At 41.8% G+C, this 25,896-nt stretch overlaps 1 protein-coding gene across 2 annotated transcripts in view; it reads left to right on the forward strand.

Moving 5' to 3' along the window:
* SOBP (sine oculis binding protein homolog) overlaps positions 1 to 25,896 on the forward strand; it is a 145,357-nt gene that overhangs the window by 75,818 nt on the left and 43,643 nt on the right. Inside the window, exon 5 of one of the 2 annotated variants that reach the window (XM_008978065.4) lies at positions 21,097 to 21,192. The exons of the other annotated variant lie outside the window; for it this stretch is intronic. Coding sequence (XP_008976313.2) covers positions 21,097 to 21,192 — 96 coding nt within the window. The remainder of the gene's footprint in view (positions 1 to 21,096; positions 21,193 to 25,896) is intronic. 2 annotated transcript variants of the gene reach the window in all.

Consider the following 25,896-nt stretch of genomic DNA (forward strand, 5'->3'; position numbering starts at 1 on the left):
GAGCTGACATCTGCCACTCTCAGAAATTAGAAATGACAGACACCCACCGAAGGGTGAAAGGCTATGAACTAATTGGCTGATTTTTTATCAAAAATAAAATCTACTCTGACTTCACTATTAACTGAACAGATAGCATTGTCTAATCCGTACATTTAGTGGTGATTTCAGGTGATGAAGGAAAATGGACAACTTAGTTCTGTTTAAACCAAAACCCTTCTCACTCATGTGTTTCCCTTTCTTAGATTTAATGCGGTGCCCAGTCCACCTGGCTCAGCAGGTGATGGTGGGTCGTGGATGAGATACTTGATTGTTTCAAAATCCTTATGTTTGTTCACTTGAGACTCTTTTCATCTGTAGGAGCCCATTCCCCTCTCCCCAAGGGGGAGAAAGAAAATAAGCACCAAGACTTGAGAAAGGGAAGGGAGTAGAGTGAAGTTGAAGACAGAAGATGTTACTGTGTATTTTAGCCAGGCTTTTCAGGAAAGGGGGCTGGAATTGGAAGCAGAAAGCAGTGAGAACCAAGGCAGCTTTGGGCTTGGCTTCTCTCCACCTCTCCTTCTCTCACGGTGTCTCTGATTTTCTCTGGCTGTCTGCTCCATGTTTTTCTCGCCGTCGACCAGACCAGATTTCTTTGCATCCCTATAGCTCATGGTCTTCATCACTTCAACATGTACAAATCCATCATGGCCTCTGCAGTGCCTCTCAACATTGTGTCCTCTCAGTTCAGCTCCCATTCTCACCTGCTGCAGTCTCTTGGTGTATTCTAGCTTACGTTCCTGAGGGAGGAAATCGGATTGAAGCCGTACATCTTCTTGCAACAGGGTGTGTCATGGGTTGCTGGACAACTTCTCTAGTAGCTGCCCTTGGGTCATGTGCCCAACCTTGGTCCAGTCAACTCAGACCAGGTCATGTGGTACAAAAACATGGCTACACAGTTCCTGAGGAGGGGGTGTGTCAGGCAGATACCTGCAATGATCTCTCTGCACAGCATTTATTTCAGACATTTAGTGTAACATTGAAGTCCATTACACGGCATTTATTGAGCACATGTATCAAGCACTATGCTGGACATCAAGGGTGATCAAAAGTGCTGAGTCTTTCCTGTTTTAGAAGGACTCACTTTTTCCTACATTTCTTATTTATATAGTAAAGAAGGAAGGAAAAAATGACCATGACTAGAAGTAGAAAAGAAATAGCAGGAAGCACATTGGGAAGACGGACAGATTTGTGGTTCTGATCCAAAATCCAGAACACATTTTCTTCCTCTTCAGTCCTGCTCCTTGAGTGTGGAATTGAAAGATGGACATATCGTTAAAAATTATTAAAAATCCTTATTGAAATCTTACCTATGGTACTCAGCTAAAATCCCATGTCCTTCTGACCACTCTAGCCTATGAGGGTGGCTCTATTTCACTGCCTTGGCTAGCAGGGCACATATTTAAACCAGCATCTGCCACTTATTTACTCTATTTTCCATTAATGTGTATATACCTAATCTTAACCAGGCAGAAAATTCCTTGAGAGAAGTCACCAGAGCTCATGTGTGACTTTCCCATAATTTCCATAGTTGGTATTCTGTGAGATAAAATGAATTCAGAATACTGGAAGAAGTTCCTCTAGAAAGAGACTTGGCTCCTGATTGAATATACTTTGTATTAAAATGAAACCCACTTCCAGAATTTTGTGTGTAAAACATGTAGGAATTTTGATGATACAAAATAAAATAATAGTACTTGAAATGCCCCCAGAATACAGACTTTGAGGAAGTCATTTCTTGTTCCAATAAGGACATGGTGTAGAAAGCAGCTGCTTATACCTGGGTGAGCCATAATGCGAAGGTGTGTCTTTGCCCTGGGAGACCTGGAACAAAGGGAGTTTCCAAGGAGAGCTAGAAAAGGGACTCTGAGAGTAGCCCAGAGAATCTCCCCAGCTCCACCTTTTCTGGCTCCAGAGTGGGTGTGTGGAAGAAGGGGCAGTATTTAAACTCAACTGGCTGGTTCCCTTGTAACCTTGTTAAAAGGTACATTTTAAGAACCTGGGACTTTATCCAAGTATGTAATATGTTTTTCCCTTAGGTTTTTATATACTGCTTAGAAATCTCCATTAAGAATTTCAGCTGTACCAGTAACAATGATCACACACTATTGTTAATAGATAGGGTTAAATGGCGAGAGTCATTTCCAATTATTGACTCCATTGTATTTTCATATATTTCAACTCATTAAGAAAAAAAAGAGCCACCACAAAAACAAAACAAAGAAAAATAAACCTGGACAATGCTAGTGCTCAACAGTGGGAAACACGGTCAAGTTGCCTGTGGAGTCCTTACAAAACACAATTTTAAAAATATGTATTTTATTGTTTCTAGAAATTTGACAAACTAAAACCATATTGAAGATGAACAACGGACTCAAATGAGCCAAAGCATGCCTCAGGCAACTCTAAGCTTCCCACCAGTTTGGGGCTAACTCCCATCACTCCAAACTTTTGTGAGAGTATATGATTCTGAATAGCATGGAAACTAGATCACAGGTTCTACACACAGAATAAATTAGGTTGGGAGCAACACACACGTCAGCATTATTAAGCCTGCTGCTCCTCTGCTACCTCTGATGTTGCCCAGACGAAAGGGTTAGGAGGGGAGAGATGTGTTGAATGAGAAGGAGCTGCCAGTCAATAGGGACACTAGTGGGTATTGTGGTGGATACCTTCTGCCCTTTTCCTCAGGTACTCTAACTCTGTATCTTATGAAGAATCCTATATTGTAATTCTTATTCTGTGCCTTCGGTCAGATCACCTGGCTACCTCTTGGTTTCTTCATTTTTGAAACAAGAAGATGTTATCACTCTCAGCAGGCTGAAACAGACTGAGAGAAACCTTCATGCATTGACCCTGATAAAACCGGCTTTATTAACACAATCTTTACACTCCCACACTTTTTTATTAACGTATATAAGGCTAATAAAAAAGAAAGAAAGATCTGTGATTGGAAGTGAGAAAGAATTTTTATACCACTCTTCTTACCTGGAAAACAGTTGTTTTAAAAGAGTTATTTTAAAAATCTATTTGGGGGGCAGGTAAAGGAAGAGTGGGAAAAGAAGAAAGGTCAGAACAATCCACCACTTTACCCCTTTAATATCCCAAATATACAGGGAGTTGTGAATCCTGAGCTATATCAGATTTTGCTTTTGGAAACACTTAGGAAGTGAAAATGATGCCAGTGACTCTCTAAGGGCAGTGGCATCCCACTGCAGAACAGTAGGCTGAAGGCTTCAGGATAAGACAAAAATAACAATTTCATCACTATCCCCTACCAAGGCAAATCTGAGAAATTTTGCTGAAATTGTTTTTCCATGTAAATTTCAAACGTTCTGAAAAATAAAGCACCAGTGGATACAGGCAGAGGTTTCCCAGAGGGCATAGTGCATGTGGAAGGGAAGCCCATTCATTGGACCTGAAACCACAGGATAAAGGGGGATGAAATAAAGGCTGGCTGAGAGTCCCCACCTTCCAGAGCTGCCTTTGTTGCAATGAGTGTGAAGCACATGCCTCAACTTTTCGTTACTTTGGCTTTTTTTGGCTAGTGTTGCATCTTATAAGTCACAGTCTAGCTTCTCCTGTCCGTATTTTTACTGCACAGAAGGTTTCCCAATTTGCAAGCGTTTGCAGCACGGCTGGGCCCGGAGATAAAACAGAATGTGTATGTAGTACAGTATGCATTCAACTGATGCACAAGACTCTTTCCACCATATGTGCAAAGTAGTGTGCTTTTCACTCGAGGTGCCCCTGCCAAAATTGCCAGGAGCACATGAATAAGTGGAGGAGAAATGCCCTGTGCGTAATGCAGCTCCAGGCCTCGCCCCACCTGGGAAGGAAACCCATGTGTTCTGCAGCCGCCTGCAATCTCACCCCCCTTTTCAGCCCATCTCTCACATTGTTTTATGCTTACCTTTACACAGCTCGAACCTCATCCTTCTCTCTCAACTGGGGCCCATGATGCTAGCCATTGTGAAGGGCAGGTGTAGGGTCTCAGTTGCCCTTCCAGGAAGAGAGAAGTAAGGGTAGTTAGCACTTATGCTAATGAGAATAACGGGACTGGTTAAATACTCATCAGTTACAGAGGAATACCACTGGGTGAGAGCAAGTTGGTGTTTTTTCCTTCCCCTTACACATTTATTGTCCTTCGTCTCCTGCAAAGTGTAGCTTACCAAGCATTTTTATTGGAAAGTAATATTGGTCTGGTCTTTGTGGGTAAATCTTCCGGTGGAACATCTTTCATGATGAGATTTATTTCATGATAAGTTTTTAAAAAGAGTGAAGGCTATAAAAGAATTGTACTTTTCACTCACCTCTTTGAATCTATCTTAATCTCCTTGTATGTTTTAGCCTAAATCAATCAATCTAGGGAATTTTTACCTTGATATTCACTGCCTAAAAATTGAATCACCACCTTCCTTGGCTTTACTGAAAACTTGATGTTTATTTGAAAGCATACAGTATTTTTGATTCAAAAGTTGTCAGTAGGACACACAACTCAGAATCTTTTGTTGAGTTTTAACTATTGGTGTTACATGGTGGTTACAGCCACGCTCTCATTCTACCAAGTGTGGGTAACAAGTACGAGCCCCGCTTTATGGATGGGAAACCAAGCCATGGGGCAGCCACTTCCTTTCACCTGTCCTTTCATTCTTTCAGCCACCAGTCTGGGAGGTAGGGCTTTTCCACCCACGGGCCCTGCAACAGGGTATGCCTGGCAGAGAGGAGAGATTGATCCACATTTGGTGAAGATCCACATTAAGTGTAATAGCAGTGCTATCACAATCCATTGTAAATAGGTCCATATCTCAACTTTCTTCCTTGACTTTATTTGAATTACTTGTAAGCTTTCTCCCTCAACATATTAACAAATAACCTTTGGGCCAATAAAAATGCAATTTTTGTGCTTACGGTTTTCATGAATGCGAAGGGATTTGCTGTCCTTGACGGTATTCATCTAGAACCTAGAACAATGCAAGACTCTGTAGGCCACTTGCATCTACCACACCTCTCCTGATCAGTGGATCTGGGGAATTCCTTGCCTGGTGAGGGTACACTTGGAGTGTCAGGGCTGTTGGACTTTGGCATTGTTCTTTGTTACTGTGGGGTCTGGTAGAAGATGATGTATGTCACAGAGGAAAGATATAGGAGAAATATGGCAGATAATGCCCTGTTCACTTGGAAATCTGGGTGCCCAGAGAGACAGTTGTGCCAGTGGGTGCTTGGTGACAGGTGAGGATGATGTGTTCTGGAAAAGTCAAGGAAAGGAAATGGTAGGGATGATGTTGAGTTGTCCAGGAAACCTGGCTAACCATCCATTGTGTCCCTGTTGGAATCTCCATTACTAAAGGGCAGGGGCCAAAGGAGAAATGTCCTGCATTTTATCAAATTCAGTGTAGAGCGGCAAGGCTTCTTGCGGCCCTGGAGAGCATCCTTGGCTGAGGAGAAGCCCAGTCAGAGCCTCCCCTTAATGCCTGAGCTTTGGATGACACATCATCACTTTGCAATGGTGGCAACAGTCACACTGGAGCTTGATTCTCATTCATTTGGTAATTGGTTATTTCAACACAAACTGTGACTAAGGAACATGATTACACACCTGTCAGCCATATGACGGGGAAGAGAGCTGTCTGTGAGCAGAGGAAGAGGCCTCATTTCTACCGGGGTCTCCGTGGAGTCTTTTCCATCAAAGATGTCATTTTTCTTTAACCTCGAAACAAGACATATTATAGCTACTGCCTTGTCTATATCATTTATACGAATCGCTGCCACAGATGCTAATCTAAACTAATACAATTTCATTTTGATTATATCTTTGTAGGCATCAGATTCTAGTGCACAGGAAGGCAGGATGTAATATAAAGAAACAAATGAGCATAAACATTATGTGGTACCTGTGGAGCAGCTTCCTGTGACGAGGCAAGGGACGAGGAGAAATAGCAATTAAGATGTTTTGTACAAGGAGGACATTTTACTGTAAGATGAAATAAATCGGTAAAATAAAAGAAAGCTTTTTCAGGTTGCACAGCTGACTCAGGGAGGGGAGTTCTCACTTATGCAGAAGAAATTACCAGGTGATGGAGAATCATGTCTAAGGATTATAAATAAGAGATGATGTTTCAGAAAGATAAGGGTGGACACATTTAAACAAAACCAAACCCTGAAGATAGCAATTTTGAACTGAATTCTAAAATGAAGGAGGACCTAATAAATCTGGCAACACTTAGTTAAAAAGAAAAGCCCTAGCCTTCTGAATAAGAAAATAATAGCTGCACATTTGCACACTTTTTTTTTTTTAAGGCAGAGTTTTGCTGTATCGCCCAGGCTGGGGTACAGTGGTGCGATCTCAGCTCACTGCAGCCTCTGCCTCCTGGGCTCAAGTGATTCTTGTGTCTCAACCTCCGGAGTAGCTGGGACTACAGGTGCCCACCACAATGCCCAACTAGTTTTTGTATTTTTAGTAGAGACAGGATTTTGCCATGTTGCCCAGGATGTTCTCAAACTCCTGAGCTCAAGCAATCCACCCACCTCAGCTTCCTAAAGTGCTGGGATTACAGGCATGAGCCACTGCACCTGGCCTTAATTTGCACACTTTCTCGAAATGGTGAGCCAAATATCAGATTGTTCAGAAAATCTCCCTCTCGTTTATCTTTTCTGCTCCTCTCTGTCTTTGGTGAGGTTACTCAGTGTGTGGATTACAATGTATGTGTGCCCAAGCTCTGCTGAGCACTGAGCACGTAAATCAGCAAATGATAAAGGTGTCCTCTGTTATTGAGTTAGAAACAAAGTTTACGTAGGGTGAAGTTAGTAGCTGGAAAATAAGGAATTAAAAGAGGTGACATAAATGGTAATCAAGGGAAATAACACTAAAATCATAGTTTGAGTTATTTGGCAGAGGTATGGTGAAGGCCATGGAATTCACCATACTGCAGTGCCCACGAATCCTGGGCTGCTCACGCGGGAGCCCCTTGGTAAGTGTGGAAAGTTTGTTGACCGAGATGCTGCTCAGGACATACCAGGAGTGAAGACACACAAAGGAAACAAAACAATGCCTTTTTTGAGGGAGCGAAATGGATAGTCAGATGGCTGAAGAGAGATAGAAGTGGTCGTTAAGTACTGATTGTGTCCAGATTGTGTAGAGGGTTAGGATCCTGATTAGTGGGTGTGTTTGTGCGTTTCTAAAATTCCTCCAGCCTTTGGCAGTGTCTTCTGATTGGCATTTGCAGTGGGATGCTGGGCATACCCTTATAGTTGCATGCAATTTAATTTTAATCAAGACTTTAATGATAAGAAAAGATAGTGAGTCCCTATTGCCTTCTTGCCAGCTGAGATTTTTTTTTCTTCTCCAGAAAAGAAAGCAGATTTGTGAAATTTAAGTAACTGTCATATATTGAGTACTTATTCTGTGCCAGGCATTGTGTGGGGCACTGTGCCAGGCATTGTGTGACGGATTGTCTCATTTAATCCTTGCAGCAAATTTCTGAAATGGATGTTGTATACCCCATTTTGCTGATGTTTAGGTTCTCCTTTTCTCCATCAGTGGTGGCACCAGGAATCAAACTTGGGTTGGAGTGGCACCACATGGCCCTCCTCAACCCTTTCTATACTAATGTCCTCAACTAAGTGGGCACATGGGGTGCTCAGCCCTTAAGAATTTGCTCTCACTTTTTCTTGCTTTTTACTTCCTTAAAATTCTTGCCTGCTAACAAGAGTATTTTCTACTTCCTGCCTTTTGTAGTTTACTTTTATTTACCGCTATAAAATTATAATTATTTAAACATCTAAGTTTTAAACAGGCTATAAATATATGATCTTTGACACTCCAGATTGTATATGAATAGAGCTTTCAAGGGACCATTTGCTTTACTGTTATCATTGAACTTAAAAAATTAAAATGTATGGAGCATGTGGGCTGAATACCATTCATTTTAGGCGCTTCATTATTCAGTTGTCTACTACTGCCTGGCACACAGTAGATGCTCAATAAGTGAAGAACAGATGAATAAGTGAATGAATGGAGACCTAAGGAAAACATTACTCAAGTGCCCTTGCCCCACTGTCTGCATTCTTTGGGGCCGCAATGACACATATAGTGCATCCTACAGTTTATGGAACCAGTCAAAACATTTTTTTAACTCAAAGGCAAAAGTCTTTCATCCCTTAAGACAAAGAAATGACTGAAATTTCTTTATTATACTAGGACACTTGACTGCATGTAAACATTGCCTGTTTTTATTAAGAAGGGAAGGCTAATATCAATAACCTTATGAAGTGATCATTCTTATTCCCCTTTTACTATTTTCCACATCAAAGAATAACAGCTTTCTATTCTGTGATTAGGCAAGAACCATAGGAAGAGGTTTATGAATCTAGAATCCCATGTCCTTGAGAACATGTCTCAATTTGTCTAGGAGCCTGAGAAAAGATTTGAGCTGACTCTTACTTTGATTATGGGATCACTAAAGATCCCATAATCTTTCATTTGTGGGATGTGCACATGAAACTGGAATTTAAGAGATTTCAAAATGAGTGAGCCCTCTGGTGAGAAGTCTGTCAGCTTCAGGGATGTCTCCTTCCCCATCTCTACGCAGGGTTTCTCACGCTGAATCACAGGACTCCCCTGGCACCACTCCTATTTCATCTGCAGCCACCATCCTCGTTCTCCTCCCATCCTTGCCTCATCTTGGTCCCATACCCCAAGTCCAGAATACATGGAGAGTCCACCCTGCCAATACTGGTGGGCCTAGGGTTTGGGTCTGCTCAGCCTTTGGCCGTGTTCCTCAGCCTATGAGATTGGCTCTCAGCTTCCCCCATGAGGTGCCAGCTCCCTCACCACCCCTCCGTTTGAGCTGTGTTGGACACCAATAATTTACCACGAAGGGGAGAGACCAGAGGGCGAGTTACCTCTCACCCACAAGGACCTGCAAGGATGTGAGGGTTTGAGCCACAACTTCTCTGCCTTCTAGTAATCCCTGCGGTTTCTGCCACTCATTGTCACCATGCTGCTTCTGCCCACTGTGCTCCTGGGGCGCACGAGCAGTGTGGCATGGGGGTTGAGATCTGCACCTGGTGTCATGACACCTGCATTCAGAGCCCAACTTTGCCTTTTATGGGCTCTTTGGTCTTAGGCAAGTTGCTTAACTTCTCTACACTTCAGTTTCTACACTGGCAAAATGGAGGTGGTGAGTAATAGGGACTTCCTAAAGGTTTAGGAAGCTTTAATGAGCCAAAGTCTGTAAAATGCTTAGCACAGGGTCTGGCACAGAGAAATCATTAAATCTTATTATTATTGTCAAAGTGGCTTCTATATTGAATTTTCTTCCTTTGTTCCGGATGACAGCTCCATGAAGTAGTCACTGAGTTGGAAGGTTCTGGAATTGGTGATGCCCTCCCCAGTGGGGTCCAGCCTTCATACAGTGGGATTTCCAGTCATCTCTGAGATGCCATCTAGAGCAACACTGGGTGGTTGAGAGACCAAGGTGCAGAGGAACTGGGACAGCTTGGAAATGTTGGTAGCTAGAAAGGTTCAGTGAGGGAGGGAATGGAACAAACAGAAGGGGTGGGGCTGCTCACTGTGCAAGGCAGAACCACATATTATTTTTCTCAGTTTACACTAAGAAGGGAGAGGTTGTGGAAACGCAGGTCACTTTTTGTCTTCCTTCACCTGGGCTTTGACCCCAAAATACACCTCCTGGAAATGTAATAATAATAATAAGAAGAAGAAGAAGACAGGGTGACAGAGGAGCAAGAATTAACTAAAATTGTCATCCAGAAATGAACTTCAACTTGATACTCAGCTGTTGGCTTCAACAGGCGTGCCCCTAAACCCCAGTCAAATTCTGCCGAAATGATTATCCCCTATTTAAGCATGCCACAATCCTACTTTTTATTACCTCAATTCATCATCTGCAGAATGGCTGGGGTTTGAAACAAAGACTCCAGAGAGTGTCGTTGGAGCAGAGGTCATTATTTATGAAGGCTCTTCACCTCCATCTTCGCATTTGGCTCCTCAGAGAGGCTCATTGGTCCTGGCTTTGGAGGCAGTGTAATTCAGATATTTTTCTTCCTTAAGTCTGATAGCACCTCCGTTAACAGGTCAAGTGGCACGTGGATCATAATTGGAGCTGTCAGGAGGACCATCCTGCCCAAAATCATGTTTGAACTTCACAGTCTGAAAGACCCAGGGATGTGTCGCCTCATCTTCCTCCTTTGCCTACATCCACTGGCAGAAGTTGCAGTATTGCTGCATATCATTTATGTGGCTAGCGCACAGTAAAAGTCAGGATTCTGTCCTTGTCCTAGGCTTTCTCCTTCATGTTCAGGCTGATTTTAGATCTTTACATATATAATACTCATATTTCTTCCTAAAGAAATCTTATCTTTAAGACAAATTATATTTTGGACAACATTATGCAATGCTGACTGTAACACTGTCCCAGGCCAGAGCAGTGACCAGGGTGGGATACTTTCCTATGTCTGTCCAGAATAAAGACCTGAGTGGCAGGACCAAGGCCATACCCATGAAGGATAGTCAGCTCCAGCCAGGCCGAGTACACAGATCAAAGGGCCAGGGCAGGGCCACAGTCAGAGTGAGGGTGGTGAGCTGGGAATGGTATGGAAGTGGGCTCAAGCCAAAGCTACAGGGAATGAGTGGCAAGAGTGCAGGGTGATGGCTGGGAATGGCTTTGAAGCATCTGCAGCCCTGCTTTGCTGGTTGGTGGGCACCTGGGGGATGAGGTAAACTGAGGCTTAGCATATGGACTGGCTAGAACAGATGTAGGCAACCCTGGTTATACCCATACCCTGATTATAGCATTTCTGTGGTTGCTGGTGGAAGAAAAGAAAGTTAAATTCATCTGAGTGCTGAGCTCTTGTCACAAATAACAATTGTGATGTCATGTCTTTGACAAGTATTGCTGTTAGTTGAGAATTTATAGTTCTTGACCTCAGGATTAGTAACTAATTCACGGACACCATTTGTTTCAATTTGTGACTCATAGCTATCCATGACTACCCTCACCAGCATATGCCCTGTGAGTTATTTCTTCCAGAAGCAGTGAGAGATGTGCACTGATTCATCTGCATCCTTTCGCATGTTTTCTGGTGTCTGTCTCCCCTTTGCCAAGACCTGTACACATGTGACATGGCAGGTCATGACGAAGGGTGTGTTCTGTGACAGTGACATAGATCAAGCTAACTCACTCAGGGCAGTGACCTAAGCTCTTGCTTTGTGCTCCCACCAACTTGAGCTAATTAGCCATCGACCCGCTCAGAGCTGCATTATTGTACTTCTGTCTCTATTATTCCTAGGAGTGGAGGGTGTTGTGGACAGAGCAGAGGCTGGCCACCTGGCTTTTGGTGCTCCACCCCCTCATCCCCCAAAACAATCACCACAGTGTGGGCAGGTTTCTCAACAAGGCACATCCAGGGACTCAGTTTCACTGATTGGTCCAGGGATATCCACTGCCTTGATGAACTGACTCATGTTGACCAAAGTCACAATCTGCATTTATATACCGAATGCCAGGAATACAGGAGACAAGATAGCATGAATGCCCCTTGTAGTCTGTACAGCATCACCTACAGGATTAATAAAAAATTGTATCATAATATTGATGATGTTTTTAGAAGTCCACAAAGGAGATTGCTAAAGGACCTGCAGAACTGAGTGAGTTTGGTAGGACGTGTCTTTTCTGGTATTGAGAGGCCTAGGTGTCATACTCGATGATCTGAAGTTTATTTAGAAAGAATTAGATTAAAGAAGTTGGTTTTGCCGGGCGTGGTTGCTCATGCCTGTAATCCCAGCACTTTGGGAGGCCGAGGCGGGTGGATCACGAAGTCAGGAGATCAAGACCATCCTGGCTAACACGGTGAAACTCCATCTCTACTAAAAACAGAAAAAAATTAGCCAGGCATGGTGGCAGATGCCTATAGTCCCAGCTACTCGGGAGGCTGAGGCAGGAGAATGGCGTGAACCGGGGAGGCGAAGCTTGCAGTGAGCCAAGATGGCGCCACTGCACTCCAGCCTGGGCTACAGAGCAAGACTCTGTCTCAAAAAAAAAAAAAAAAAAAAGAAGTTCGTTTAAGTGTTGAAGATGTTGGAGTACCATCTTCCACAGGCTGTATCAGAGACCTACTGACGCTGCTTCTGAAGCTTCAGGGAACCCTTTTCTTGGGCTCTTTGCAGACTGCCTCTTCCCCCACCCCGCCCCCTCCCTCCCTTCCCCCCATTCTGTTATATTTGTCATTAAACACTCTCTTTTCCTAATTTTCTTGGTATATTCAATCTTGGAGTGCTAAAACCAAAGAAAATTTGAAAATTTCCCTTAATAACATGTTTTTAAAATGTAATGACACCAGTATTTTTAAGTTATTGTACACAATTTACCTTTGCCACCAGCACATAGGTGGGAGATCATCAGTGTGTGGCATGGGGATTCTGGAGCCAGACTGCCTGGGTTTGAATCCTGGTTTTACCACTTGTTAACAGTGTGAGTTTGTGTAAACTCCATAATGTCTCTGTGCCCCAGCTTCTTCATATATAAAATGGAGATAATGATAGTACCTACTTCATAAGTCATTTTTTTCCTTGATATATGTATGAGTGTGTGCATTAAATGAGTTGATACATATAAAGCACTTAGGATGGTGTCTGGTACGTGCATGAAAAGCTGTAGAAATGTTAGCCATTATTATTAATCCCGGATAATAACCAGAACAGCATCTTAATCTGGTTAGTAATGTGTTTTTTAATCCCATTTGAGGCCGGGTTATTTCTGGGGGAGGCATCCTATAGTTAGTGAATCTCCTCTGTAACATCTGGATCCTTTTCTAGCCTTACAGATAGGGTCCTGGAGTACAGCCCTTGCCTGTTTCACATTTTCTCTGATTTCTCAGGTCCATCATGAGATCTGCATATAATCATATGAGCCCAACCCCCTTCTGCCTAGTGATTTCAGAGAAAAGGAATAAAAGGAGTACCTGAAATGCCTAGATTAGGTCTATTAATTAAGGATTTTGTGGGTGCCAACCAGCAGCAAAGTGGAATCATTTGTGTTTCCCTTCCTTTTGTTTCCCCTCACTGTGTCCCTGGGTAATAGATGCAAATGACTAGTGAAAAGCCAGAAGGCAGGCAGTGGGCGGAGGAAGAAAGTGGGGGAAGGGAAAGGAGCCTGGATAATCCAGTGTCGATTAAGCTTCCGGAATAATCAGAAGCTGCCTGGGGTGTGAGGTGGTGTGGCCTTAGCAGAGAATGAGAAAGAAGGGGGCTGCATGCTCCTAGCTGCTGGGCCTTACCTGTGAAATAACAATTCTTACCAAACAAAGACACTCAGGTGACCTGAGAAAGAGCCCTGCAAGATAAATGCAAAAGGGTCACCTGTCCAATAAAGGAAAAATAGATTTAAAAATAAAAAGTAAAAACAGGCATTTTCAGAACCGCTTAAGCAACTGCTCTGATTATTCCAGACACAGTTTTAATGTGCTGGGATGAACATGATATATTTTAGTTCATGTGGAAGCTGTATTTCAGGCTGATGTGGAATCTGTTGCCATAACTGTCACGCAATCCATTAGGGCCCCTGAGTAAAGGCAGCCATTAATCAGGCACGAGATCAGCCCCATAGCCTCACGTGCGTGCGGCTCTGAGGGGCCCTGACCTGACATCATTTAAGGAGATTCTCATGGAGGCCATAAACATGATTCGATTCCCATTATCTTCATGTTGCATATTTGTTACCATTATTCTTTGAAGACTCCAAATTGGATGTTAAAAATTTATGATATATATAAAGGTTTGCATGGAGTGAAAAAATAGCTGCAGCAAATAAGTCCATCTCATCCATCAGAGGTGTGTGAGCTGTCAGAGGAGCCTGAAGAGGTATGGAGAAAGCCTGTCAGTTAGCCAGTTAAGGAGGATGGAGAATTAGGAGGGCCTTCTCTGGGCAAACAGCTTTTCCTACAGCCTACATACTAAATAGGAATTTAAATACATTTGGTTAAAAGAACAAAGTAAAACAGCACCACTGCAGAAATCCCCATAGACAGTCTTCGACAAGCAGGTGAAAGGGAGGGCAAGGGATCCTTAGGCAGACATTAATAGTAATGTGAATGGAGCAGATGCCTGGGTCCAGAGATGGATGTTTCTGGGTTACTGGCATATCTCCAGAGCAGAGAGTCTGATGCCAGGTGGGAGCCCTCTGTCCAGGAGAAAGCCCTCCACCCAAGCTGCATGCACCCATAATTTTGTTTGAGAACCATGCAACTCTCTACAATCTGTTCAGTGACTTGAATATTTGCATAGAAATAACTCGTATTTAAGGGTTATCCATTCATAGAGGTAGGCAGTTCAGAGTAGAGAAAAACAGAACATTCCAGGCCTTGGCTTAAGGAAGAATGAGAGCTAATGAATCCATTCGACATATATTTACAGGATTGTTTGTTATATAAGAGACTTCATACATAATGCATGGTCTCTGCCGTCAAGGAGTTTCAGTCTGGTAGAGGAAATAAGACATGGATGGTAACCAAGGAGTCTCAGACAGACCTGGAACTCTAGGAGAAGGTGAGATATCAGAAACAGGGAACAAGGTGCACAGTTGCTTAATCTAATCAAGGAATGGACTTTTGAGGATGAGAATTTGTTGGGCAAAGACCAGAGGATCAATTCAACAGGGACGTGGATGAGAGAAACATGTGGGGCAAAAAGATGATTGGCCAAAGTCCAAATTGAGTGCAAGATCTTCTGTGAGGCCAAGACCATGGTATCTAACCAAGTAGGAGGAGCAGGTGTTGGGCAGAAGTGCACCGAATAGTTGGTGAAGGTCTAGGTGTGAGGCAGGTGTGATCAGATAGCTCCAGGAGAGCCGTGCTGAGACTCGGGTATGGAGAAGACTCCTGAGGTTCAGAGGCAGAACACTCAACTGGTAGGGACTGGAGTGTAAGGCTGAATATCCAGCGATAGCGTTAAAGGATAGAAACCCATTCATTTATTCATTCGCTCACTCGGTCATTTATGGAACCCTTATAATATGCCAGGCACTAGTCCAGGATCTGGACATTTGAAGCTGGTCAGAACGCAGTTTCCACACTCAAGGACCTGTTTGATTAGTGGGAGAGGCAGACACACACATGGTCATAATGCAATGCAATAAATTGGTGTGGAATGGAAATACAGGGACAGAGGGTGCAGAGCTTAGGCAAGGACCAGGAGGAAGAGTCACTGATGGCTTCCTAAAGGGGTTGCAGTCTGAACGAAGGCTTAAAGGTCACATAAGGATCTGCCAGCAGAAGGAGAGATGGAATCTAGCTCCACCAGAAAGAATGGGGGTGAAGGACAGGAGACCCAGTTGAAGGGCACTAAGAATTCAGACCCGAGGAGTTGGGCCACTGAGATGAGCTCAACAGTGCAGTAACTCCAGGGGAGGCAGGGAGCTACTCTGAAGACCTCCCTATGTTGTTCCCACCAGAGGCAGGAGTGGCTGAACAGAGATCCCAGGTGTCTGTCCACTGCAGGACAAAGAATCAGTGCTGACCTTTAGTTCAAGTTCACAAAGACATTCACAGCATACTGAAAGGCAGTGTGTGATAGCTGCTGTTTATTCCTGAGCTTCCTCAAGAGAACGTGTGGATGCATTTGAGAAAGGAAGGCTAAACCAGAAACGAGATTTCAGAAAATGAAATTCCATGCATTTTCAGAGCAGTGTCCCCATGCTTTTACCTTGAATTCGAAAATAAACTCTATTATTTCTGGTTCCAACAATTAGTTATAAAATATAAAATCAGTGGCCCCTTTTTTCTCCTCTCCAATTCTTCAACTATACACTTATTCTCACAACTTTGAGTTGAGCTGTTTTTGGTGTTCTTAATTCCGGTAACAATGCCACATGTGTGAGCTGACATGTGCTGCCTCTGCTGCAGCATAGGAGGGCTAAGCTTGGAAACTCTGTTGTGCTCTTCCTGGCCCTGATTCCAGGCAGAATCTTTGCTTGTTTTCAAAAGAAATCCTGAGATCACAATGACACAGAAGTGTAAACTCCCATTCATCACAGGGAGGTATTAACTCTGAAGCCTAATTATCTTTTGACTTAAATGGCAATATTGTTAACCTTTTCATGGAGTCAGAAACATCACACTTCTCTGGGGTAGGCAAGTGGAGCTATTTCTAGAATGTTCCACCTTTTCTAAAGGCATTCTCCAGAGGAGGAAGAATGCCTAGCTTGCTCCAACATGCACATGGCACCAAGACTTTGGCTCAGAGGAAGCAGTGAATTTGAAGAACTAAAGTTTGCTGTATTGTAAGAATCAAAATAAGAGAAGTGAATTAGTGCTGATTCAGAGGGAAAGAGAGGTGAATACAAAGTTTGTTTAAACCAGAGGTTTTTGAAGTAGAGAGGCAATTACTGTAAATTTCTCATATCATCTAATATTTATCTAAATGTTAGGCACAACATGAAAATGGTTACACAACTGTCAGCAAAACAGGGAAATCCGCTTGCAGTTTAACTGAAGGATTTTTGTTTCTGTTATGGCAAAAAAAAAAAAAAAAGAAATTTCCTTAGAATAATAGGTCAAAAATGCACCTTTGTTCTGACAATCACATTTGTAGTAAAATGCAAAAAAATAGTCTCCCATTTGCTTTTCCCTGTAGTTGGCATAAATATCTAGCACATTAGTCAGAATAAAACTGTTGAAAATAACACACAAGGAGAGAGTTAGTTCATCATGAAGTGCCTTGATGTGCCTTCTTTCAGAACTTGTCACTCTGGAAAAAAGTCAGACGTGAACACAATTCTTCTGGCCCCAGTGGATATCTAGAGCCGACAGTGGGGTGGTCTACTCTCAAGAGGCAATTAGAGAATGCATTGTCTGCAGAGGATTTAAGAACAATAATAAAACCAGCTAAAAGTTGGTCTGCTTTATGTTGTTACCATGAGCCAGTCATTCTGAACAATTTAGTGTTCACATATTCCTCCCTGAAGGGGTCGTTGGTGTCCTATGTCCACCCTCCTTGTTAAGCCATTGTCTGGCACCCCAAGTGGGGGCAGATGTAGAATAAACCTCTGACTTTAATGTATAAGAGGTTGTAAAACATTATGAACTGATTCTCTAAGGTAAGGAAGGTCCTATGGATTTTGTCTAACATTGCCACCAGTTCTGTGAATGATCCAACTCATTCTTACAGATCACTTACTGGGCATCAGGCAGTGGCTGGGCTGAAGATACAGTGGTGGGAGATCAGACTCTGTCCTTGCCCTTAGGAAGCTTGTAGGCTACTAGGGGAGACAAAAATCACACCAGTAATTCCAAGGTTGCAACCATGTTGAGTCTAAGAAGGACCACAGAGGAGATATTTGCCTTGGATAGAGAGGTTTGGGAAGGCCTTTTTAAGGAAGTGGTATGGTAGTTCTTCCAAGATTATTGGTCATACCAGAAACTAAGAAACAAACAAACAAATAATGATAATTTTTGCCCACAAGCAACTAGTTCTGTAATCTCTTAAATCTTTTTTCTTTTTTTGAGACAGAGTCTTGCTCTGTTGCCCATGCTGGAGTGTGGTGGCGCGATCATAGCTCACCATAACCTCGAAGTGCTGGGCTCAAGCAATCCTCCTGCCTCAGCCTCCCAAGTAGCTAGGACTACAGGTGCATGCCACCACACCTGGCTAATTTTTGTTTTGTTTTGTTTTGTTTTGGTAGAGATGGGGTCTCCCTGTGTTGCCCAGGCTTTTTGAATATTTAGGGTAAGGTCTACCATAGGGACTACATCCTAGAGGTTGAGTGTTCCTTATCCAAAATGCTTGGGACCAGAAGTGTTTGGGATTTTGGAATATTTGCGTTGTATATACTTACTGGTCGAGCATGCTAAATCTGAAAATTCAAAACATGAAATGCTCCAATGAACATTTACTTTGAGCATCATGTTGGGATTCAAAAAGTTTTGTATTTTGGGGCATGTGGGATTTCAGATTTTTGAATCTGGGTTGCTCAACCTGTATATCCCCCTCTCATAGCACAATGGTTCACTCCAGTGGGCCTGGGACCTGATTAGAGAACATTCTGGCAGCTATGCCAAGGGCCTCCCCTTGATAGCTGTAGGCACTCTCCTTAGATCAGCAGTTCTCACCCTTCCTTGGTACATTACAGTCACCTGAGAGCTTTCTAAAAACCACCTGTGTCCAGGCCCCAGTTAAAGCAGAATCTTAGAAAGGGAGGGGGTCAGACACCAATATGTTAAAAAAAAAAAAAAACACACACCCCAGATGATTCTAATATGCAGCTGGGGTAGCGAATTCCTGTGTTAGATGAATGTGCTGAATTACACTTATTCCTGTCATAGTAATTTAAAATTACACGTTAAAAATTTCACAATGCAAAGGGGATTACAGTGGTGAGAAGTGTGTGTGAGTTATTTGTGCACACAAATACACGTGAAGGTGATGGTTCAAGAACTTCTTGTACTTTGCATGCTTTTCATTTCTGTGGCATGTAGTGGAAACACAGCAAATGGCTGAAGGATAGAATTTCTTGGACTCTGGAGTCAGGGTGGGTGTTAAAGGACAGGCCATTCCCAGAGCCATGGAAGTTTGATGCAGAGGTGAACATAATGGTTCAATAAAAAAGCAAGTTTCTAGCTTTCTGTCTCCACTTCCGAATCTCTTCAATCCCCCTCTCCTTTCTCTTCCACTGCTACTTTATTTAACCTCATAAATTATGCAGCTTTATATGAAGTCTGTAGCCCCTTTGAGGAAGCATATTCAAATATTAGATAATGGGATTTTTTTTTTGTCCTTTAAACACACAAAAAACATTGTGTGCACCTTACATGTAAGTGGAATGAATGTATTTTTGCCACTAATGTTGAAAATATCCTTAGGCATCTGGTGTGTATGAATGTGTATACATAGTACATGCATAATAAACACATTCCACCTTATGAATATTTATATACAAGATACATATATATTGAATATAGACATACATATGTAAATAGTAGCCCTTGAAAATTATATGCAAAGTGTGTTTCCAAGCATATATATCATAGTGCATCAGAAATATAATAAAGCTATTACCAAGTTTAGCATATTTTGAGGTGGCATTTTCTACAGAGTTGTTTATGGTAGGGTCTACTTACTATCCACGTATGGGTTTTTTCCATCATCACTTAAGTGTTTGTTAAATATCAACTAAAAGTAAGGCACTGGGCATGGCAGAACAAGAAAGATGAAATTGATGTGGTCCCTGCCTTTAAGAGACCTGTACCTCATAGAGTGGCTTAACATTTTGTTATGAAGAATCTAATATTGTCACTGCCCAATGGCATCTTCCTACTTTCTTACAACTGCCTTTCATTTATCTATGCCACTGCTGCCTTTGCCAGTTGGGATTTAAAATGTGACCCATTTGAGCTATATTAATTTAAACCCTGGTGTAGCTGCAAAGTTGTTCCGATGCAGTAAGAAGAAACATCATTGGTCTCAGTGCCTTGTAGCCACTGGACATGAACAACAATTAAACTTTTTTCTCTGTCGCATATAGCCAATCCTATAACTGCATTTTTATTTTAGTCTGATTTAGTAGGAAAAAAAGGTACAGTAAAAAGGCACCAAGCATGAGGGATGTTATAAATCTCAAAAGTGAACCAAAAGAGAGCAATCTCTTTTCCCCACAAACTTCTTGTAACCTAAATATTACTGACCATGACATTGCACTTCCAAGTTCCATCTAGTTCCCTCCCTGGACTAGGTAGCAGAAGCTTTCTTAAACACAAGCAATACATTCTAAAATGTACAAAATATGGATCTCTTTCTAAAATGACAAGCCCCAGTATAGCCAGGGAGCTCTGAGTGACACTCATCAGGGCAGATTTTGCTCCATTAAAGGAGGAACAATACATAAGCATTGTCATCTCTGCCACAGTGTATGCTTATTGTTTTCTCCCCCCTCAATCCATACATAACAACAGGTAGTTCTCAGCTGTTCCCTTGGTGCCAGACATACATTTTATCTAAAGAGACAGCAGACAGAACTACCTGCTGCTTCCTGTGCGGCTCTCCCTGTGTTTCTCTCCTTTTTCCTACTTCACTAGGGCTTTTAAAAATCAGCTGGCAGGGAGCCAGGAGCTCATCATTTTAATGCAGTGTAAAATGGAATATGCATAATTATATGCAAGCCATATGTGAGGGAGACAGCTCAGCTGTGAATTTCAGGAGGCCAGGAAAGAGAGAGCAGTTAGGGCTAAGATGAGATGAGAGCAGAGCGGAGTGCAAGTGTCACGCAAATGAATGGTTTAATGAGTGTGCTGCAGACACGCCCCCTTTCACCTACCTCTCCCTTCTCTCCCACTCCAAACCAGAAACCAGTGGAGATTAGAAAGAAGACTGTATGCAAGCGGTATTGCTAATGGGTTCTGTTAATGTCTCCATTTAAACTTCAGCTTTCTTAATTAACAGCGTAGATCAAAATAACCAGTAACTTTTAATGCAGCTTTTAAATTAAATCTTTTTTTTTTTTTTTTACTGCATTTGATTGAAGAATCATGGTTCTTACCAGATCATCGCTCCTTTTAGATCTTTATTTAAAAATGGAGGGGAATCAGTTTATCTCTAATAGTATTACAATGCAAAATATAATTATGCAGATTGCTTTTCTTATGGCCTTGCTATTAGAATTTTTTAAAAGTGCATTATCTAGAGATTGCTTAAGCATGCCAAAAAGTTTAAACACGTATGTATGTCATATAATCCTAAATGTGCAATGAACAATGCGCACTGAAAAACTAAGGTGGTGGTAATTGCCAACAAAATTATTTGATTTTGGTTTGCTTGATATTGTTTTAAATATTACACCACAATGAATTTGCATGTTCAAACTAAACAATGTAAAGAAAAATAAATCCCAAATTTTGATACCTAAAAGGCGTACTGCGTATTTAAACAAACTTCTTAATATTGTTGTTATTTCTGGATTCCCGTTTGTTGAATGATCTGAGCTGTTATGCTTTTTAGCTTTTTTTCTTCCATTATTTGTAAGTCCCTAAATAGGCCATTATATTTCCCTTCAGGCTAGAGATGAAGATGGACATGCTGAAAATTTTCCCCAGCAGCACTATGCTAAGGAAACTCCAAGGCTTGCCTTCAAGAATAACTGCGAACTACTTGTAAGAATAACATACTTACAACAAGTCTAGAATGTTACTTTAGCACAGTGAAAACAGTTTTTGAAAGGGTTTGTTCATGATTACATAATTGATGAAATATTATAGTTTTCTGTATAGAGTTCTAAATGCTAATTCTGATATCACTGAATATTAATTTTAAGATCTCAAATTGTTTGCAAATCTTTTATATCTGATTATAGAGCTTGAATGGCCCTGTCTTTATTAGCTTGTTGTGTTTAGTAGTTTATAAGCAGCCACTTGGAGAATGGCTAGTAAAGTTAAAAATATAGAGAAAGACAGTTGATATATGTAGCTTGGGAAAAAACAACCTCACCCTCACCCCTCCTCCTACGTCCTCATTGTACACTATTTTAGGAGACAACATGGTAATATTTTGTTCTGCTAGGGAAGATAGCAGAGTTGACACGCAGTACTCCCTTTAGAATTCAAGTATTCCTCCACTCTCTTGCCAAACTTAATCGTCTCTCCTATGCAGAAGGAGTCAAAGCAGTGACAGGGTGCGGGGATGTTTACAAGTCGTGAGAGGGAGGATATCAGCTGTGACATTGAGACTCTGTTCCAATGCAGGGTTAATTTGCTGTTCATTTTAGCATTTACAGCCAGACAAGATGAAAAGCAAGCAGGAATGCCTATTATATTTCTATTAAATGAATCTGTTGGGACCTAATGTTCTTGATTAGCTTTTGAAAATGAGTGCTCTGCAATGCATTTTCTGTTTACCTAAAGTAAACAGAGAATGAATTGTCATTTATTTAGAGATTCAAACACTCCTTTTGAAAATGAAGCTTTATGAGGGATCTAGCTATGTTGTCCCTAAATGTTCTTTTCTTTTCAATTGCATTAAAGCAAAACATTTGCTCCAACTAAGTGAAAACACTGAAAGAGAAGGAGGATGCTCAGTTGTTACATTTTGAGGTAGTCTAATTTCTGTTTAGTTTTTTGGCCGAATATAGTACAGCTCTGCCAGGTCTCTGCATTAGGAAATCCCACATGTAACAGTCTTTGGATTTAGCTCTGATACCAACTGTTCATTAAAAACAAAGTGTCCAAAGAGCAGAAGAGACAAAAATTCAGTTCTTACCCATTCTAGCCGCAGTAGCTACATGTTGACAGCAAGAACCTCCTTTTCCCCCTCCACAGTCTGCACAGTTACAATTACACTACTTATTCTGTGTGTGTAGTCCCTTGACCAACAAATCCACAGGCAAATTTGCTGCTTATAAATGTAATTTTTTTCTGAAATTTTAACTTACCTTATGTTTTATCTTAGGACTCTTAAACTTCCAGGACTGCTAGCATTACCTATTCTGAGGAAACCCTTTTTGTTCATTTCAGTTTTAATGTGTCTCTGTAACTATGATTATTCAGCAGAAGACCACAGAGGCCCTTATGCTGTGTTTTGGTATCAGAATGCTTTGGGGTAGCTTACTTCTTTTTATTGCAAAAGTAACATGCCGTATTTAATTTTTGTCTATTTGTTGGAAAAATGAACATGCTTGAGTCCTGGTTGTGGTCAGTTTATACTGGAGGAAGCAAAACATATATGTGAACATCGTTTTTAGCTGTCTTTAGAGAAAATAGATGTTTTGTCATTGCTGTGCTTAAACACATTGTTGTGTTGGCAGTAGTTTTGAGCAATTTGGTACAATCTTCGTCCTTCCAGTCACTGTTAGAAATGCTTTATTTTGGTCAGTATACTTTCCTGTGATAAAAGAAAAGGAATAAAAAGAAAACATAAGTAAGCTTATTTCTCCAAGGAGAAATTTAATTTTTTTCAGCTGTAAGAAAAGTGATGGTGTTTGGCTGGTTATGAAGCCCTGAGAAGTTATGCTTCTATATGAAAGAGACTTGTTCATTCATAAGAAAGAAATAGGAAATCCTTGGAGTTTTCTTAGTGCAACTTAGAGCAGATTTTTAAAGAATCTGTCAGAGAAGATTGCAAGCTCCACTCCAAAGTACTTTTTTAGCTGAAGGGTGGTTCTGCCATCTTCTTGCATGGATTGCTGCAAGAGCAGTAGCCAGTTTAGAAAGCATGGGAGCTCTAGAGAAAGCACTGAGGGCACAGGGTGCTTCTGGGCCCCCAGATGATCAGGAGCACGTGGCTGGACGACTAGTCCTCTGTGCCACAGACACTGACAGAAAGTGCCCTGGCCAGGTAGACGGGACATTGCCTTGACTTTATTACTGACTCTCTAATGTCTCTGCCCGCTCCCCACCCCCACATGCCTGCTTCTTGGAAGAGGGAGGAATATTAAGTAACTTAAACAAAAGCAAAGCAAAATCGATGCCCGGAATACACAAGTGTGTGTAATCAGAAGGCACTGACAAAGAAAGCATTGGCTGATAGAAAAATCTGCTATGCAACTGTAGATTTCCTGTAGGGTATTGATTTTTCCATTTAAATCCCAAACTGTGATATGTGCCTTCACACTTAATGTACAACACAGATGACTAGATATTTAGTTTTGTGGCCAAGATCCTTTAGTTGGTGACTGTGTAGCAGTCTCCTTATGCTTTTTATTAATTTTGAAAATGAAAGGCTGTCAAGATAAGTGACATTAGCTAAAACAAGTACTATTTGATATGTCACAATTCAGTGTGGCCCCACCTACCTCTTCATAGATAGTCATGCACACTTGCAGGCATGCGCACACACGTGCACACACACACACACACACACGGGTGTTTTGCTGGCATATCTAAGTTTATGACTAAAGAAAACTTTTAATAAAAGAAAATGTAGGAAATTTCTATCATGTTAACAGTGTAGCAGCCTGGTTTACAAGAGCCTGGAAAAGGGAACATTTAGAGCCAGCCATGGGTGAGACTAGCCCAACTCCATTCTTGGTCCCTTTATCATTACTGCCTCTTTCTTCTGGGACTAGAAGTCTTCTCATTTCCTCTATTCAAATGCTCATATCTCTGGCTAGAGGTGGGTTCACAGCTAGAATGAGGAGGACCATAAGTGTGTTATGAGCTCACTGTTTCTCCTCAGCCACGACTTTCTCAATTTTTGAAAGCCCACTGAGAGTAAGACTTTGCAGAAATATAGCATAAGCTGGGTCACTGGAGGGGAAAGACCTCTAGTGAGAAGAAGAGGAACATTGAGAGGGTTTTGAGAAGGAACTGAAGACTCCTGAGCCTACTCCCCAGGTTTTCAAAAGACCAGTCCAGAGAACATCCCTGTGTTCAGGAAGAAGGTCAAAATATAACCAAAGAACAACAGCAACTGATGGAGTATTACTTGGTTGGAAAAAAAGCCAGGCTTAGGAAGTTTGAAAGGGGAACTAAGAGAAAGGAAACTCAGAGGGGTAAAATTAGCCTGTCTCCCTCAGTTCCAGATTCCTGAGTCATCACCTAGACAACGTCTGAATCCCTTTGGCTTTTCCTGAGGCTGTTAGGGGTGAGGGTTTTGCAGAGGGAAAGGGAGGGAGCTCACAGCTGGAAGGTGAAATAAAAATAGCATCAGGGAAGAATTCTTCCTGGTCACTTACAATGCCTGTGTAGGGAGAATATGAAAACTACTTTAGTTTTACGGCTGTATGATCAGAAGTGATGATGAGAAGAGATGCTTAGGCTATTTTTCTGTGGGCTGATTTTTCCATTTCATTTCCTCGTGGATGTAGACAGGTGGATTATAAGAGTTGCATGTAGTCCTTAGGCAGTAGAAATACCCCGTGCTAATCCAGGGCTCAATAAACATGACATTATTGAACATCTTCTATGTACAAGGCATTGTACTAGACAGTGCAGGTAGGGACACAACATAGAAAAAGACACAGTCCCTTCCCTGAAGGAGCATGCAATTCAGTAGGAGAAATAAGGCACATACAGTATCATAGTCGTCAAAAATGTAGGCTCTCAGGTCTTGCCCCAGCTGGACTTTATACACTGTCATCCTGGTGGTATAGCTAAGGATCATAGATGCAAAGGCTTAACATTTATTGTAACGTATCTGATATCACATCACACTTTTGGATCCCTGTTTCACCCCCTTGGACCTCTCTGAGCTTCAGATCTTTTGTAAAATGTGATAATAAAAGGAAATAACCTCAGAGCATATCATAAGGATAGAAAATTATGACATATTTAAAGAGCCAGGCACATAGTAAGTGCTCAGTATATATTAGCTGCTGTTATTATCATCTTCTTATAGTCATGACTGTTATTACACAGTGAGCTGTGCCCCAAAAGAGCACTAGGAAAGTTCTTGGAGTACAGAGGAGGAAGAGATTGTTTCTGTATGCAGTCATTAAAAACTTAACAAGGGAAGATACCTTTGATCCAGGCCTTTCATGGGTTGGATTTAGATAGTTGCCAGGAAGTGTAAGGGAAGGGGGTTTTCCCAGCAGAGGAAAATAGCACAGGCATGGAGGTGGGAAAGTATGGGCCAGGTGCACTGCACCCAGGTTAGTATCTAGGTTGGCCAAGTGTAGAGTACCTGAAGGCTAAGGGGTGAACAGCAGGCAGTCCCATATGCAGGGGTTTCAATAACTGACACTATCCTATCGAGTCTGGATTTTAGTAATTCTGCTTCATGGGAATTCCTAGCACTTCTGTGGATTAAAAACATTATTATGGAAAATTTCTAAGTATACAGAATTAAAGTAGTGGGAATCATATAATGAACCCCCATGTTCCTTTCACCTAGCTTCAACAATTATCAACTCAGGACTAATCATG

The sequence above is a fragment of the Pan paniscus genome, chromosome 5 (assembly GCF_029289425.2).
Source record: "Pan paniscus chromosome 5, NHGRI_mPanPan1-v2.0_pri, whole genome shotgun sequence".
Classification (NCBI taxonomy): domain Eukaryota; kingdom Metazoa; phylum Chordata; class Mammalia; order Primates; family Hominidae; genus Pan; species Pan paniscus.